We start from the raw sequence: 18,740 nt of genomic DNA, 5'->3' as shown, positions 1-18,740 counted from the left end.
TGGGATTACAGGGGTGAGCCACTGTGCCTGGCTTCTTTGTCCAGCTCTTTACTCAGCTTCTCTACTTCCCAGCAACAACTCCACACCCAACACTGCAGGTCCCCTCCCCTGCTTGCAAAGATGTTTCTCTTGTTTTGCTTGCTGCTTTATCGCCCGTGTCGACAACAGTGCCCGGCACCCAGTGGGCTCTCAATACAAACATGTTGAATTAATAAATGGATCTGTTCATCGGATGGCATTGCCCCAGTGACAGTGGAACAGAATGGAAGAGGCAATGACAGCAGGTCAGATATCCTTTGGCCCCTGTGGCACAGCCCCTGGCTGGACACTGCAGCCTCACCCCATCATTGAACACTGTGATCACAGCACGCCTGGGCACGGAGAGGCTTCCTGGCTCATTAGAGTCGGCAGAGAGCACAGTGAGTAACTGACCAGCTAACTGCCTCAGGGCCACGCATGGGAGGATGGAAACATCTCTCAGGCTGTCTGACCTTTGAGGGAAAGGAGCCAGACAGGCTTCCACCTACAGCAAAAGGCGCTCTCTGTTCCCACCCTCGGGCTCCACAGGCTACCCCCGCATCCGCCCCTGCAGCCTGGCTCTGTAGACTCCTGTATAGAAACATTGTATCACCCGTTTATCAGCTGCCAGTCACAAGACACCAACCACTTGAAAATCATACCTTGGTGTCTGCCTGGGAGGGGCAGAGGCTTTGAATTCCATTCTCAGGGTGAGAAAGCTGAAGCCAGTGTGAGGAGGTAGAAGTCAAGAGTGCAGCCCGGGCCCAAAGTAAAGGACAAATCCAGTGCCTGTGTGGACCTGCTCCAGGTCCTGGTCGGGGGCTCCCCGGCACCCCTCCGTCCCAGGAAAAGCAATGCACCCACCCCAAGGATTTGAAGTTAAAGGCAAAATTGGGGAAGATGCACTCCCCACCTCCCATCTTTCTAGAGGCAGTACCTCCTAGAGTCAGCACCCAAATTCTTGATTAATCCATCTCCAAAGCAGCACCCCCTCTCAAGAGCAGCACCCCCTCTCCAGAACAGACGCTCTCAAAGCTCCTCCACGACTCAGCAGGCACAGGGGTGCACAGTACTCAAGATGTCAGGCTTTGAACAAGTCAGGTACAGTGCATGTAATCAACAAATACTTGAATATATAATATCAGCATTCCCATGAAACAGAGAAAAAAACATGGAAACAAAGAGAAAACAAGAGACAAGATAAGATCCCGCAATTGTGCTTCTGGGCATATACCCCAAAGAGCTGAAACCAGGACATCAAAGCGAGATTTGTACACCCATGTTCATAGCAGCATTATTCACAATAGCTGATGCGGAAGCAACCCAAGTGTCCATCAATGGATGAATGCACAAAATGTGATCTATGCACACAATGAAATATGATTCAGCCTGAAAAAGAAAGGAAATTCATGTAAAGGAAATATTATGGAGATTTGCTGTACAAAATCCAAAGCGGGCTAGGTGCTGTGGCTCACACCTTTAATCCCAGCACTTTGGGAGGCCGAGGCGGGCGGATCACCTGAGGTCGGGAGTTCGAGACCAGCCTGACCAACATGGAGAAACCCTGTCTCTACTAAAAATACAAAATTAGCCAGGTGTGGTGGTGCATGCCTGTAATCCCAGCTACTCAGGAGGCTGAGGGAGAAGAATCTCTTGAACCCAGGAGGCAGAGGTTGTGGTGAGCTGAGATCGTGCCATTACACTCCACCCTGGGCAACAAGAGTGAAACTCTATCTCAAGAGAAAACAGAAAAAGAAAGAAAAGAAAGAAATTCTGACATACACTGCAACATGTATCAACCCTGAAGACTGCTATGCAAAGTGAAATAAGCCAGTTACAAAAGGACAAATACTGTATCATTCCACTTATAGGAGGTACTCAAAAGCAGTCAAACTCATAGACACAGAAAGCAGAATGGTGGTTGCCAAGGGCTGAGGGGAAAAGGAAATGAGCTACTGACTAGCAGGTAGAATGTTTCAGTTTGACGAGATGAAAAGATTTCTGGAGATGGATGGCGGCACAGTAGCACATTCTAAATGTACTTAATGCCACTGAACTATACACATAAAAAAGGTTAAGATGGTCAATAGAACCTTGTGCTTGTGCATTTTACCATAACCACCACCAAAACAATCAAAGGAATAAAAAAGAACACAAAAAGGCAATTCACAGAATAAATTCAAACACCTAATAGACATAAGAAAAGATGCTCAGGCTCACTAGTAACCAGGGAATACAGATTAAAACCAAATATAGTTTCTCACACATTGCTGGTGGGAGTACCAGTTGATACAAAGGCTTAGAAGAGCACTTCACAATATGTAGTCAGGCTGAAGATGTGCATACCTTACAATCTGGTGACTGTATTTCCAGGCATAGCCTCGAGTGACCCTCCCTTGTACGGGACACCCCATTCAAGCCTGTTTATTAAGCAGTGCTACAAGAGCAAAAAATGGAAACAATTTAACTATCCTCAGGAGAGGGATGGCTACAGAAGCAGTGCTACATTCATGCAACTGAATACTGGATAGCCATGTCAACTGAAGAAGTCAATCCATATGGGTCAACTGGGATCAATGTGAAAACGTAACATCAACTGTTTAAAGTGTTGCAAATATATAAAGGATGAATCCGAAAACAGCAAGAAGTCTGTGTCCATTTGTAAATAGTGTGTGCTTATGTGTATAATGAAAGAATAGACCAGGCGTGGTGGCTCACGCCTATAATCCCAGCACTTTGGGAGGCCGAGGCGGGCAGATCATAACGTCAGGAGTTTGAGATCAGCCTGGTCAACATGGTGAAACACCGTCTCTACTAAAAATACAAAAATTAGACAGGCAAGATGGTGCGCGTCTGTAATCCCAGCTATTCAGGAGGCTGAGGCAGGAAAATCACTTGAACCCGGGAGGCAGAGGTTATAGTGAGCCAAGGTCGCGCCACTGCACTCCAGCCTGGGCGACAGAGCGACACTCCATCACAAAAAAAAAAAAAAAAAGGAATATGGGGAAGAATAGATCATAGTGGCACATCTTTAGTTCTATACTTGTAATATTTTATTTCTTAAAGGAGAAAAAATCTAATATCATATGGGATTAGGTTCACACTTGATAAATCTGGCTGATTATCACATGGAGGTCTGTTTATTAAGTTTTACATATTTGAAATATTTTCATAAAAAAAAAAGAATGAGGGCCAGGCACAGTGGTTCACGCCAGTAATCCAGCACTTTGGGAGGCCAAGGCAGGTGAACTGATTGAGTTCAGGAGTTCGAGACCTGCCTGACCAACATGGTTTCTACTACAAAATACAAGAATTAGCCGGGTGTAGTGGTGCATATCTGTAGTCCCAGCAACTCGGGAGGCTGAGGCAGGAGAACTGCTTGAACTCGGGAGGCAGAGGTTGCAGTGAGCCGAGATCGTGCCACTGCACTCCAGCCTGGGTGACAGAGTGAGTCTCCATTTCAAGAAAAAAAAAAAGAATGGAGATTGAAGAAACATAAATTCAGAAGCTAAATAATGAAAGATGAATACAGTCACATATAGTTTAAGTGAGATACAGAGAGCAAGCGAGCAAGCTCATACTTAAAAGAATGAAAAACTAAGAAGTGATTTGCAATATGTACATACATTAACATATCAGTTAATTCCCTTAGCCTATAATATACTCATGCAAGTCCACCCCTCCTCCCCAAACAACGAAGGAACGTAATTTAAAAATAAGCTAAGGCTATGAATATATACTTTAGAGAAATATAAATGGCACATAAGACATTTATCTACATTTAAAACTTCCAGTGTGGTTGAGACACCATTTTTCATAAATAGTAACAGCAAAAAGCAAGGGTCCTGAGCTACATAGCGCTGGGGGAGTGTGGGAAGCAGGACGTCTCACAGACACATGCTGGAAGTGAAAACCAGGCCACCTTCTAGGAAGACATTTCACAATATTTGTCAAAATACCCTTTACCCTGGGGCTTCCGTGGTCAGAAGCTTATTCCACAGAAAAGTTTCCTACATTTGCAAAGAGACTTGTCTGTTACGATCTTTACTGCAGCACTTTTTCTAACAGTGTAAGACGGAAACCTGAAATCTATGCACAGGCACCTGTTTTAAAAAATTAGGCACACAAAACTAAACACTATGCAGCTGTGAAACATAGGATGCAAATCGATGCATGCTGATGTCAACTGAGCTCCAAAGCATAATATTAAGACGTAAAAGGCAGGCGTAAAACGGTGATCTTCTCTCCAAATGCACTTTCACAAAAGAATTACATGCATATTCAGAAACATCTTACGTGAACAGAGTACTCAGAAGGATGCAAAACAAGGCTATTGCCTCTCAAGAGGGCAAGCTGGAGAGTGACTTTCTCTCATGTTCCCATTTGTACTGCTTAACTGTTTTAAACTGATGAGTGTGATACATTTTCAACTAATCATTTGATTTAAAGAAAGAAAAGGAAGACAAAGAAATAAGGAATGTAAATGTTGAAGTCTCACACTTGGACCTGAGTTCTGGACTGACCATCACTTCTGCGAATGACTTTTCCGGGTCTCAGGTTTTCCGTTGGGTAAACAGGGATTTTTAAAAAATGGCACTATCAGCTGGCACGGTGGCTCATGCCTATAATCCCAACACTTTGGGAGGCCAGGCAAGCCGACTACCTGAGGTCAGGAGATCGAGACCAGCCTGGCCAACATGGGAAACCCATCTTTACTAAAAATAAAAAAGTTAGCTGGGCATGGTGGCATGCACCTGTAATCCCAGCTACTCGGGAGGCTGAGGCACGAGAACTGTTTGAATCCCAGAGGCGGAGGTTGCAGTGAGCCGAGATCACACCACTGTGCTCCAGTCTAGTGACGAGCGCAAAGCTCTGTCTCCAAAAAAAAAAAAAAGAAAGAAAGAAAGAAGAAGGCACTATCTTGAAGGGAGGTTGTACAAGCAAATGACGTAGCTCCAAAGACAATCACTGAAATGGAAGCAGCCGATCTCAGACCCTAGAACACGCATCCCCTGCGCCTCTCACTGACAGGCCCTACTTGCCTACCTGTGTCCTACCCTGAGGCCAGAAACAGCAGTGGCAGAGCACCAGCCACAGTACGCACCCTGGGCAATCATGGCCTGGCCAGGGTGGCAAGTGAGGCTGGGCTGCAGCCCTCCCCCTGCTTGCCAAACTGTATGCTCTGGTGCAGGGCTTCTCCAACGGGGCTGGGGAGAGAGAGGTGGGGGGTTGTGTTCCCTTTCCTAATTTACAGGAAAGTGTTGTAGAGATTAGCAGCAACACCACTCAGAGCAGCTAACTTCCTCCTCTCTTCTCCAAGTTAAAACAGCACAGTGCAAAGATCTGGGTGTGCACAGACCTGGGAGTCGCCAGAAGCACCCCAGGGGAAGCTGGCAGAGCCACCCATCAATGTTTGTCTTTCTCCATGTCATTTCCCCTGTACTCACAAGGATATCCTTCTCATGAGCAGGTGTGGCTTCTGCAGAGTTGACTCCAGCCACTTTTTGTCCAGCTGTACCCACTTCCTAAGTCCAGGACAGCTGGCCAGCCCTCTCTAAAGTGAGGTCACCCACAGGACTAACCTGTGTGGTCCCAGGAGAGCCACAGAGGTCACATTACTCCTTCCCTACTTGCTCCACAGAAGGGCTAGTGGAATAATACCCCTGTCCCAGTGCAGCCTGGGGACCCCAAGGCCTCCCCAGACCAAGAGGCTGGACAGGTCAGCAGAAACAGAAGCCACAGGGCCTAAGGGCCGACTGCAAGCAGGTCACTGACTTGGGCACTGTGGCATGGCAGAAACAGGGGTTTCTTTTTAGTAGAGATGGGGTTTCACCATATTGGCCAGGCTGGTCACAAACTCCTGACCTCAGGTAATCCATCTGCCTCAGCCTCCCCACGTGCTGGGATTATAGGCATGAGCCACCACGCCTGGCCCTGTATTCATTTTTTAATCATCTCTGGGGCTGTGCTGCAATTGCTGTGCATAATCTTTTTTTTTTTTTTTTTTGTGAGAGAGTCTCACTCTGTGGTCTCGACTGGAGTGCAGTGGCGTGATCTCGGCTTACTGCAACCTCCACCTCCTGAGTTCAAAGGATTCTCCTGTCAGCCTGCCAAGTAGCTGGGATTACAGGCGCGCACCATCACGTCCAGCTAATTTTTGTATTTTTAATAGAGATGGGGCTTCACCATGTTGGCCAGGCTGGTCTCGAACTTCTGACCTCAAGTGATCCACTCACCTTGGTCTCCCAAAGTGCTGGGATGACAGGTGTGAGCCACCGCGCCCAGCCTGCTAAGCGTAGTCTTATTGAAGTTTTCAGCCAATAGATGTGGGAGTACTCTTTCATTCTCATTTACAGATGGGGAAACTGAGGCACAGAGGGACTACATTGAGGGTCCCAAACTCGAAAATAGTGAACCAGGATCTAAAATTCAGCCAGAACTACTTTTAATCCCTACACTCTATGCACCTCAGAGCTTCAGAGTCCTCATCTTTTAAATGGGGGTAACAGCAGCAAGTCCTCAGAGATGTCCTGAGCCTCAAAACATATCCTGGTATTTAACGTCCACAGCCTCAGCAGGGGCTGGGCACAGAACAAGTACTCAGGACCTGGAAGGTGCCAGCAACACTTGGTCCTTTCCTCCCAGGCACAAGGCAGCCCACCCCTCTCCATACAAGCTCTGCCCCAGCCCAGCAAAGAGAGGGGTCCTCAGCCACAGCTCCCGCCACTACCACAATCATACTCACCCCTCCTGGTCTCTATGTGACACAGGACCTGCCGCCGCCAGGGAGACAGGCAGAGGCACTGCTACTCCCACTCTACCCTGCCCTGACTCAGATCACCCATGGCCCAGCCTCAGGGGATGCTGCTGGGGTGCAATGGCATGTGGAAGGGCAGGAGGGATAGGAGGAGGAGGAGGCCCCTGGGGAGGTGGCTCTCCATCTCTCTGTCTTTCTGGGTGTAGCACCTCCTGGAGTTGGCACCAGGCCCTGACCAGTTTCACCCCATTCAGCCGTCACAGAAAGGCTGGCACATGGATCCCTCAGCCTGACCAGACAGCAGCCTCCTGTCATGAGCGGTGCTCCGTCTCCACCACAGTGCCCCCGACACGCAGGCCCCCCACACCTGAGCAAAGTCCACTTCCAGAACGGTGGTCCCTATGCAGACGACACACTCTATCCAAACCCAGTACCCCAAAATCCCCAAGCAGGGACAGCAAAGGCAACGTTCAGCCCTGTAGTCCCCACACAGGTGCCACAAATTCCAGCCCTGCCCCACAGTACAGCCTCTGAATCCGGGCTCTCAGCTCTGCTTTTCAGTGTTTTGGAGCAGTGGTTTCTGAGCTCACCCTGCCTCCTTCGGGAAGGAACCCTCACTCGGCAGGTCTTGCACTCCCGCCTCCCCTCACCAGAACATCTGCTGGGCACTGAGACGGACACCATGGTCAGCCTGGCACTTGATGAACAAGGGTGTTTCTGGATCTGTGCAGCTGAGGGTCCAAGGGTCCACACCTGAAGTTTCATTGGGAGCCAGCAGGGTTAAAGGGGCTGAACAAGGGAGAGGCAGATTTGCCAGGGGAGGGCCCTGCACATGGGAGGGAGAGTGGAGCAGGGCCCTCAGATGAGGACTCCGTGAAGACGGGGGAGGGGGGAGTAAGGAAAGCAAGCCCCCCTCCTCTGCCCATGTCAGTAACCTACACAGGCTTCTCCAGCACAAACACACTGGTCCCTACTCAGACACCCAGGAACCAGATCACACAGACACACACACCCAGCTCTCAGTCATCCTCCTCTCTGCCCCCTCCTCATCACCCCATGCCCATATACAGCTTCCAGGGCTTGAGGGGCTCCCCCAGTCAGGGCGATCTCTTCCTCCATTCCTCAGGGCTGGTGGGGAAGGGGGAGGTGGGCTCAGCTGCAGCAGCTGATGCTTTACCTCCCCCAGGCCCACTGGGTTCCTCCCACCCCAGCTCTGGCTTCTGGAGACTTTGTTTGTCAGCTTGCAGGTCCCTGGAGCTATCACCTGGCAGCCCGGAGCCTCTAAGGGGCAGGGAGTGGCTGTGCCAGCCCTCAGGGACCTCATCCCCCAAAGCCAAGGAAAGGGGAGCCCTGGGCTCCTCACCTTCTGTCCAGCAAACTCAGCTCCCAGGAAGAGTCCGGCTCCTGACCGGAGACCCAGCCATGCCTATGAGCCCCACAGGTGTGTCCCCAGCAGGCCTGGAGAGTGTCCCCGAGGAAGCCTGTGGCCATTTGGCCGAGGGTACTGCAGAACCTGTTGCCCCACGGAAGGCACTCCCTGGCCCAGCACCCACACAACACACACTGTCCTCCGGGCCCGTCTCAGCCTCTCTGCACCTGTGCTTAGTCCCAGTGACAGGGACTGTCCTCCCAGCCCAACTAGCATCCAAATCCAGGAACCTGCAAGGCCGTCCTCCAGCTGCCCCGCCAGCCTGCTCACACTTTCTGGGCTCAAGTCCTGAGGCTTTAGCAATTTCAAGGTCATCTGCACCCATACCTGGGGGAGTGATGGGAGGGACAGACTCAGGCCTGTCAGGGCCTGGTCACTGCCTGGGGACGGAGGATTCCAGAGCCTACAACTTGTTCAGCAGGTCTGGGCTATGGCCCACACCCACTTCTGCACACAGCAGCCAGTCCAGGGTCCCATGGAATACCTCAGGGCAGAGACACTAAATCAACTGAAGGAGGTGCCAGGGGTCATGCCAAGTGCCTGAACCCGGGCTTCTCCATCTTCTGTGAGGCCCCAAACCCAGCCCTGGGTAATCTAAGGTCCTGGCCAGTGCCTCCTCCTTCTCCCAGCCCTGAGGAACCATCCTTGTTCTCAAGGTGGAAGAGCTCGGCTCTCAGTCCCCTGCATCCTGGGATAAGACCCACCCTAAGGGCTGGTGCACAACCAGAGGCTCTTCCCAAGGAAGCCTGGTGCCAGAAAACCCAGACACTGAGGCACAGACCAGACACACAGCCTGGGAACACCCAGAAGAGCACGCCCCCCAGGGTCACATCCCCCAGAGTCCCGGCCCCAATCGAAGCTGGGAGAGCTCAGAGCGCCCCCCGGCCCGAATCCTCCTGGCCACCCCTGCGTGGCTATTTCCTTCAACCCAGGAGAAGCTGAAGGGATCGTGGCCCAGGATCCTCCTATCCCCACCCCCGAGAACACACCCAGGACTGGCAGCTCACCTGGCCCTGCAGGGCTGCCAGTCCAGCTGTGCCCCAAAGAGAACATTCGCTTCTTGCTCTATTTGGACAGCTGCAGGGTCAGTGATGCTCAGGAGAGAACGTCTCATCACGGAGTGGGGAGTGTGGTGATCAGGACCACAGGCCCTCTGATGGGGGTGGGCCAAGGCCAGAGCTGCATCCCTGGATGAGTGGGCTGGGAGGGGGCCCCGGACCAGCCTGGCAGGGCACAGGGACAAGCTGCAGTTATTCTGCCCTCTTGAGCACTGCAAGAGGAGTGGTCAGAGGGATTCTGGAACCAGGGCTGGCACCTGGCTGGAGGCAATGGAAGCCACGAACTGATTCCCCTTTTAATGGCATTTATTCAGTTACAGGCTGGGGCCAAGGACCAGCCTCCCAAGTCCAGCCGAACACCTGACCTCACCTCACCCCAGACAGTCCCACAGCCCCCTCCTCAGCCCTTCCAGGACTGGTGAGAAAGGTCCAAAGAAAAGACGACAAAGCATCCACAAGCAGAGGTCGGTGGCTGGACTCCACCCTCCCCTCCCCAGGAAGCAGGAGGTAGAACTGGGAGGTCAAGACCAGCACTTTCCCCTCCTGCTCCCACTCTCTCCTCCTCTCTGGCCCTCATCTCCTGCCCTCTCCTCCTGGTCCCTGTGTCCTTTCCAGCCATCCCATCCTGGTGTCTCCTGGTTCCCATCTCCACCTCCTCCTCCTTTCCTCTTCTGCCCACAGCCCCCGGTTATGTAAGGGGCTTGGGAACACACAGAGGGAGCTTTGTTGTCAAACCAAATCCATATGGAGCCGGAATCGGCCAACGCAGCTGTTCCCCATTCCCTTTGCCTTGGCAGGGTTGGGACTCCGGGCAGGGAGCCCCTAAACCCCTCCATTTTGGGAGATGGGGGACAAACACTTGCCCCTGGGCTGCCAGGCAGTTGAATGGGTGGTCAGGGATCATCTCCACTGTGTGGAACCACAGCAGGGGACCAGCTGGTCCCTAAGGCAGAACAAAGCCACAGTACAAAGCCAGGGTCACAAAGCCAATAGAGGCTAGCTCTGGGCTGGGGCAGGGCGGCACCGTGCTGGGCCTGGGAGGGCGGGGAGTGTATCCAGACCCTAGCATAGCACTGTTGTGTGCTCACCTCAATGGGGTCTGACAGTAGAAATCTGTGTTGGCCAACTTCCCTCATTCAAGCAGGTTCCCCTGGGAGAAAGAGCTTAAGAGAGAGGAGGGTGGAGGGTTCAGGTCCCAGGCTAGGGAAGCTCAGCCCATCTTTGGAGACCCTCAGGCCCCAGAAAGACGAGATCCCACCGTCTTTTGCAGGAAGATGTCCAAAGAGTTGCATGAGGGCTCGGGAGCTCAGTTAACAATAAAAGCATTGCGTACTTTGGGCAGGCACTGTCTCTTCGCCAAACTCAACTCCTGGAAGAGCCATTTTCATTCGAAAATGCTGGAGCTGCCAACAGGAGGAGCTGACTCCTGCTCCCATGGGCTCCCAATGAAGGCTCTCCTGAACATCCCCAGATCCAGGCAACCCAACCCAGCCACCCCCAGAGTCCCGGTTCCACTATGAGGACAACCTGAATGCTGAGGCTGGAGAAAGAAGGCGGATCAGAGAAGCAAGGGCAAAGAGAGAACTCAGAGGAGGCAGAAGGGAAGGAAGAGAGATCACTGAAGATGGTAAGAAATCTAGGGGTGGAAAGGGAAGGCAGGCAGAAAGGGACTTAAGAGAAAGAGCACAGCTCAAACAGGGACAGTAAGGAGATGGGGGCAGGAGGTCTAGAGAAATGGCCCACACTGCCTGTGAGGACAACCTCCCACGCTCCATCAACACCCCCTCCTCGGCCAGACCCCCATTCAGTCCAGCCCAGCTGGGGAGGGATTTCTAGACCGCTCATCTTAGCCCACCCAGTCCTAGGGGCCTGGAGAACAGACCAGCTGAATGGGCCAGGCATGAGGTAGGGGCTGGAGAGGCAGAGAGAGAAGGGTTACTCCTGAGGCTCAGCCCAATCCCCTGCTCCCTGCCTGTGGTGAGAGAGGTGCTCTGTGACCTTGAACAACTAAGTTACTTTTCTGAGTGTCTGCTCCCTCGATTGCAAAATGACAGCCAACCTCTGAGGCCTCTCCCAGCCTGAAAAATGTTTGTTTTGTTTGCCCATCACCAGGCTGTGAGATGTGGCACATACTCTTATCCCAATTAACACAGATGCTAATTGAGTACCAGAGTGCAAGACCTGCCTGGGGTCACATAACTGGTAAGTGGACAGGGACAAAGGATGCCAGGACAGCTCCTAGTGAGCCACCTTCCCCTCTTCCCCTGGACCAGAAAGTAGATAGACCCTCTTCAGTCTCTGGACCCCACCCTGGAATCCCAGAAAAGCACACCAGCCAGCATTTATAGAGTGTTGGATTCCAGGCACTGGATGTTATCTGAAATGTTATCTTATTAAGAAGTGTTGGCCAGGCCGAGCACGGTAGCTCACGCCTATAATCCCACCACTTTGGGAGGCCAAGACAGGTGGATCATTTGAGATCAGGAGTTCGAGACCAGCTTGGCCAACATGGTGAGACCCCCATCTCTATTAGAATACAAAAATTAGCCAAGCGTGGTGGTGGGCACCTGTAATCCCAGCTACTTGGGAGGCTGAGGCAGAAGAATTGCTTGAACCCAGAAGGCAGAGGTTGCAGTGAGCTGAGATCGTGCCACTGCACTCCAGCCTGGGCAACAGGGTGAGACTCTGTCTTTAAAAAAAAAAAAAAAAGTGTTGGCCAGACACGGTGGCTCACTCCTGTAATCCTGGCACTCTGGGAGGCTCAAGGTGGGCAGATCACCTGAGGTCAGGAGTTTGAGACCAGCCTGGCCAACATGGTGAAACCCCACCTCTACTTAAAGTACAAAAATTAGCCAGGTGTGGTAGCACACATCTGTGATTCCAGCTACTTGGGAAGATGAGGCAGGAGAATCGCTTGAACCCGGGAGGCAGAGGTTGCAGTGAGCCGAGATCACACCACTGCATTCCAGCCTGGGTGATAGAGCCAGACTCTGTCTCAAAAAAAAAAAAAAAAGCGTTAATTTCTAGGAGAAGGAAACGGAGCTGTACCCAAGGCTATGCCTGCAGGGAAGGGCTGAGAGCCTCCAGCCTGCTTCTAGGAATACAAATCTCACAGCTCCATACCACCACCTCGGGCACTACCCCCAGAACTACCTACCTTTGGTTCAGCCTGAGCCCCACTGAGGTCCATGCTGGGGTCACCCCAGCACAGGGTTCCCTCCCTGTCACAGGCATGGGACCTACAGGGAGTGGAGAATGCAGCGGGAGGAGGTGCCGGTGCTGGGTGGCCAGGGAGGCTTCCCAGCACTGGGACTTCAGTTGATACTGAAGGACATTTGCAGTCTAGCAAGGTCATTACCAGCAATGCCCAAGACATGTGAAGGGGCTGTGGAAGCAAAGGCGAGGAGGTGAGATCATACATGGCATGCTACCAGAAAATGAGAACCACGGGGGTCACAATTAGAGCTCAAAGAGGGTTTAAAAAAAAAAATTAAAGCCAAGAAACCCTCTGTCGCATTTTCAAACAAAATTTAAGTGGAAAAGCAGTATGTACAAGGAATAAAAGTGGAGCTGTTCAGGAGGAGGCAAATGTGGGTGAACCCCTCACTCTTCCAAAGCCGTCACTCCTGAGAGCCGCCCAAGTGAGGGTTCCACCATAGGGATACCTTTCCTGGGCCTCAAATAAGGAGAGGACTGACATAGGGAGTGCAGCTGAGGTCAGGACCTGTCTGCAGGGATCTGAAGGTTACTGGGGAAGGGTGATGGGCAGAGAAACGTGGCCAGCTGACCCTGGGGTGGGTGAAACGGGGCATGCACTCCCCAGGGGACAAGCTCCTGCCCATCCTCACCTGGACTCCTGCCTGCCTCTCTGGTGTCTGAACAGAGACCCCCGAGGTGGCAGCACACAGCTGGGGCCAGACTTTTCTCTGGCAAACAGCTCACCTGGCAAAAGGGAAACTTTTTCCCTTTGCCCTGGGAGAAGGAGGAAGCACAGTAAAGATGCAGCAAAGACAAATTAGCATACCTGAGCTGCATTTCCATCACTCATCACACAAGAATCTGAGCGCTTATTGTTTGCTAGACATCATTCCAGGCATTAAGAATATATACCAGTGAACAAGCCAGACACGCTCGGCTGGGCGCGGTGGCTAACGCCTGTAATCCCAGCACTTTGGGAGGCCGAGGCAGGTGGATCACGAGGTCAGGAGTCTGAGACCAGCCTGACCAACATGATGAAACCCCGTCTCTACTAAAAATACAAAAATTAGCCAGGCATGGTGGCGCAGGCCTGTAATCTCAGCTACTCAGGAGGCTGAGGCAGGAGAATCACTTGAAACCAGAAGGTGGAGGTTGCAGTTAGCCGAGATCGCGCCACTGCACTCCAGCCTGGGCAACAAGAGCAAAACTCCATCTCGAACAAACAAACAAACAAACAAACACCAGCCTGGGCAACATGGCAAAACCCCGTCTCTACAAAAAACAGAAAAATTAGCCTAGTGTGGTGGCGCATACCTATAGTCCTGAAGCAAGTCAGCTGCCTCCTCGCCTGCCCAGAACTCCGCGGATCCCTCAGCCTCTGCCCTCGTCAGTCCCTTGCACGACTTCCCTCCGAATGATCAGAACCCAGTGGGAATCCAGGGTATACCCCGGCTGGCCCCTAATTCTCTACTGCCAGGAATCCCTCCCCCAACCTGAGCAACCTCTAAGAGACAGGGAGGGCTGCTGGTGCGGAGCTTGTCTGTGGGCGAAACAGCTCACCATGTTGGAAGGAGAATTGGGTCTTTGGGAGCCTCTCTGGCCTTGAGCCAGCCCAGGACAGGCATCAAGGAGGGCCAGGCAGCCAAGGTGCTTCTGCCTGGCAGGAAATCAGGATGCCAGATGCCGGGAGCAGCCACCTTGGCTGGGTTCCCTGTGCTTAGACCCCATAAGGCCCCTCCCCTTCCCCACGTGTGGCCGTGGTTGCCTTGCAGTCATGTGGGCGGCAGCCACATTTCCAAAGGAATAGGAGCTGCAGGCAGGCCAGATGGAAGCAATTGCCAAGGGAAAGCGGCAGAGGTGGGGGCTGGGGGGCTGGGAGGGCCCGCTGGGAAGGAGGGAAGGAGGAAGGAAGGAGGGAGGAGAATCCTGTCCTGCCTCACCCTGCCCAACCAAGAAAGCGGACAAGCCTGTGCTCAGGATGCCAGCCCAGCCACGATGTAGGGTTCGGGAGAGCACTCAGAGCCCAGGGCTTGTGTTCCACCTTTGACGCTAGTACACTGTGGCCTTGAGCAAACCCCTTCACACCTTTGAGCTGGGATCTGTTTCTTCATCAGGCAAAATGAGCAAACTCCAGGGGGCAATTGAGAACTGGGCTGAAAAGTGAAGGTTTTGGAAGCAGGCCTGGATTTGAGTCCTAGCTCAGCTGCTTACGAGCTATGTGACCTTGGCCAAGTAACTTAATCCTTCAATCCTCCATTTCTTCATTTATAAATGGGCTTAATTACAGGGTTGTGTGAGGCTCACATGAAGTGAAGTGTCTAGCACATCTTTTTTTTTTTTTAAGTTTATTGAGCCAGGTTTTTAATAAGTGCCTGATTGCTAAATGGTAATATTTTTGTTATTTGCTGAGGCCATTTTCATTATGGGGACAGATGTTCACCCATGCTGCAGTTGGCAGAGGACGCAGAGCACAAGTAGGGTCGCTGCAGACCAGCATGCCCTAGCACTCTCCAAACTGGTCCCAGCACTCTTTGGGGGCTGCCTCCCCTAAACAGGAAAGCAAGATCCTGAGGACCCCAACCCCCATGCACAGGCTTGAATGAGCTGCAGGTGGGACAAAGGGACTCTCCTACTCAGGTGTTTCTGGGCTTCTGCAGCCAGACCTTCCTCACAATCAAGGCCCAGGTGGGAAACTGAAGGCCCAGCCAGACCCACACCTCACTTCAGCCCAAGCAGCAGCAACCTCCTCCTTGCTGGGCCAGCAGCGGAACCCAGGGCTTCCGTCTAGGGCAATCCTATCATCTTTCTGCAGGGCAGTGTGACATGCAGGGGAACAGAGATGGGGTTGTGGCCTGGCTGTAGGTCCCAGGCAAAGGGCTCAGCCTACACTAAACACCCACAGCTCTGGAGGCTCACAGCCTCTAACCCCGAAAAGCAACAACCCAAGCAACTCTTCGGGGGAAATTCAGCCCCTGCAGGGCTCAGGGACTCCGGTCGGAGGCGGACAAACACTTGGCTAGGGCCTGGGCATCGCATGCTGCTACCACCACGTGAAGCTACACTGACCACTTCCTCAGTCTGCAGAATAAAGGACATCATTCACACACCTCCCTCCCCGAAATGTGGCAGGGGTTAGGGGTGATTCTGAGGCCAGGGACAGCCAGTAGCCCATCCAGGGCCACTCAGGACACTCATACAGTAGCACTGAACACCTCTGGGAAGGGGGCAACAAAGAAGAGGGGGTTAATGACAACAGTCACCCAAATCCGCCTGCACTCACCATTTCCTCCCAGCAGCCAAAAGCTTCAGGTCAAGGTCGTGGGTCTTGAGAAGGAAGGAGGATCCCAGGGTGAGGGGAACACAGAGCGGGAGCTAAACCACCTGCAGCGGCCTGCTGCTGGGAAACGTCCAGCTGGCCCAGTGCGACTGAACTGAGGGGGCAGGAAGCAGTGACTATGTGTTTGGGGTGTCCCACCCTGCACTGCCAGACTGCCCCACCTCCAGCATCCAAGGTCCATCTCCGAGGAGCCAGGAGCTGGGCTAGGCTCTGGTGGCTGATTAGATAGCAATCTGTAGGCTTGGACTTCAGACCCGACTTGCGACCCAAACTCCCTCTCCATCCCCTGAGGGTCCCTCAGCCAGCTCCTTTCCCTATCAGCCCAGGGTCTGGAACTTGGCAGGCATATAAACATTTATATTAGAGGGATCCCTTCCCTCCAACAGGTGGTGCAAACCTTTGAGCCATTCTGAGAAGAATTCCCAATTCCATTGGGACAACCCCTGGAGCAGTCTCTGAGGAGGGACCCAGAGAACGTGCCCAAGTCAGACCCGGGGTAGCCCCCAAGGCAAGGGCAGATGGCGGCCAGTGGGTTGTAAGAACCGAATGACACCTCAAGATGGAGCACAGAAAGGGGGTCTGGCCTCTCTGCTCCTGCCGGGGAAGGGAGCCCTTTCCAGGATTAAAAGTCCAGAAAGGAGCAGATTCTTAGTTCTATCCAGAAAACTGATTCTAGGAGTCTAACGAGGTTGGGAGGCTGGCGGGGGCACGGCACTCTGTTCCTGAGAAGCAGAGGGCCAGTCACTGCTTCAGTAGGGAAGACAGTCCGGAGGCACCTCAGCCTGGGCCCTCAACTCACAGGGAAAGCGGCCCTGTTGTCTCTGAACAACCTATCCCCCAACTAAAGACACCCACTCTGCCCAAAGTCCAAGCTGGCAATTTCGAATTCACTTTTCTAACTTCTCCTTCCATGTGTGCACCCTCACAACCTCGGCTGCCATCTTGGAGTCTGGGGGATCTGGCCCCAACTCCTGGCAAGCTCCCCACGTCTTGACGGAGCCCAGGCCCTAAGATCACCCACCCAGCACAATGGGGCGGGGCACAGGAGCAGTCTGGGAGCGGGCCAGGAGCAGGGCAGGGAACGGTCCCAGGAACCTGGGACACCTGAGCTTGGTCAAGGGGCATTCCCACACCAGCTCTCAGAAAGCAAAACAGCCTCCCGAGTTCATTTCTAGGCGCCAAACAGCCGGCGCGTCCCCGGAACCCGCTCTAGAATGATCGGGCAGCTCTGGAGAGTAACAGCATGGGAGAAATACTACCAATAGTGAACATTTATACAGCTCTTCCTCCGTGAAGGTGCCTTTCAAAGCACTTAGCACATATCAACTCATTTAAAATCTCCCTGGCAGATGCCAGGGCCAGGACCTAGAGGAGGTGGACGGGTCCGTCACAGCTCAGGAGGGAGTGACACGCGTGTGTGTCTCTTGTGAGAACTCAGCCTGTACCAGGCCTGTTCCCAAAGTTCACAAAGAACGAGTCCGCCTGAGCCTGGCTTCCACGCGGTACCTCCCTCCGGCGGTGGAAAGTACAGGCTTCCCCAAGAAGCCTGTGGGGGGTGCCAGCCTGTGGGTGGCCATGAGGTCAGACAGGGCACAGCTGGGCACCCGAACACTGCCTACACTCCCAGCCTTCTGGCAGCAGTTCCCTTAAGCCAGGCCCTCGGGACCCAGGCTGGGGAGCAGAGGAAGCAGCCACAGTAGGTCAGGCCTCACGCTGCCCAGACAGAGCCTCCCCCCAGGACTGGGAATGGAGGGGCAGTACTGGCAGACATGTTGGCAGTTCTGGGCTGGCCGGGAGGTCCCTGCCAGCCAGGCCCCTGAGGAAACACCCACAGCAGACAGCGGAGCCCACTCCCCCATCGCATCCCTCCCACTGCTCACCACCCACGCAGCTCTGAGGCACAGTGGCCTAGGCCTGACGACCCCCCTAACTTGGCCCTAGGACTCTGGGCACTGTCGGCCTCCCACTGACAACTCCACCTTTGGGTCCTGATCAGCGACCTTGCGACTCCTGCACACAGGCAGACCCCGCAAAGCCTGTCACCTCCAGCACAGTCAGCTCCCAAGTGCTGGACCTGATCGGGGTAGTTGTGGGAGAAACCATCGTTCGAGGATGCTGGAGGTGGGGGCCGCCGCTGAAGTCCGGGCGCAGGGCTGGAGGAGTGGGGGCGGAAACTTTCCGCAGGACTGTCCCGCTTGCTCACTCCATGGGAGCGGAGATGATCCGGCTTCCCGCGAAAATCTGGTCCAGGGAAAGGGACCCCGGAAAGCAGCTCCGCAGGGCTGTGGCCGCCCCACCCCGACCCGCGCTGCGCCCACGTGCCAGGCCCGACCCCCTCCTGGAGGCGCGGCGCCGGCTGAGGTCAGGCGGCCGAGGACCCCGCGGCTCCCCGCCCCGCCCCGCGGGCCCCCGCGCACGGCCGCCGCGTACTCACCCTCGCGGGTGGAGCGGGGCGGGGCAGCACAGTTCCGCGCGCAGCTCCGATCCGCTAGGCGCACCGACCGGCGGCGCAGCGCTGGCGCGACGGCTCCGCTCGGCCCGGTCCCTGTCCCGGGCGCGGGGCCGGCCTGGGAGCGGGCGAGTTCGCCTGCAGGGGAGGCGGGGGCCGGGGCCCGGGCTGAGGGCGGGGAAGGGGTTGGACACGCTTGCGCACACGGCTGCCCGACTCCCAGGAGCTCCCGGGAGGGGGAGACAGGGCGGGGTGGAGGAGGGGGAAGGGCGGGGGCGATGCCGCGCGGTCGCCGGCTTGGGATGGTGTGCGCGCCTCCGAGGCCCGGACGGAGGCAAGCAGGGGCGCCGGGGGTGCCGGAGGGGCGGAGAGGCGGAAGAGGAGGCCTGATGGGGTGAGCACAGGGCCAGGGCAGGCACTGCCTGTGAGTGACGCCAGGGTGGGTATGGCCAGCGCAGCCAATGCGCACCCTCCCGGGAACAATGAGAAATCAA

The 18,740-nt window shown here is 54.1% G+C and overlaps 1 protein-coding gene across 6 annotated transcripts in view; it reads right to left on the bottom strand.

The window, feature by feature from the left end:
• Positions 1-18,414, bottom strand: part of ST3GAL4 (ST3 beta-galactoside alpha-2,3-sialyltransferase 4) — a 59,919-nt gene extending 41,505 nt beyond the window's left edge. The window contains exon 1 of one of the 6 annotated variants that reach the window (XM_073022210.1): positions 18,232-18,414. Coding sequence is in view for 1 of the 6 variants with exons in the window: in XM_008021452.3 (XP_008019643.3) it covers positions 15,741-15,743 (3 nt within the window). In the remaining 5 variants the exon portion in view is untranslated. Of the gene's footprint in view, positions 1-12,419; positions 12,439-15,740; positions 15,893-17,776; positions 18,069-18,231 lie in introns of those variants that run through there. The other 5 variants (XM_008021453.3, XM_008021454.3, XM_073022213.1 and 2 more) reach the window with 5 other exon arrangements.
• Between the last annotated feature and the right edge of the window lie 326 nt (positions 18,415-18,740).

This window comes from Chlorocebus sabaeus, chromosome 1 (assembly GCF_047675955.1).
Source record: "Chlorocebus sabaeus isolate Y175 chromosome 1, mChlSab1.0.hap1, whole genome shotgun sequence".
NCBI lineage: Eukaryota > Metazoa > Chordata > Mammalia > Primates > Cercopithecidae > Chlorocebus > Chlorocebus sabaeus.
This window is presented reverse-complemented; position numbering and strand designations above follow the sequence as displayed.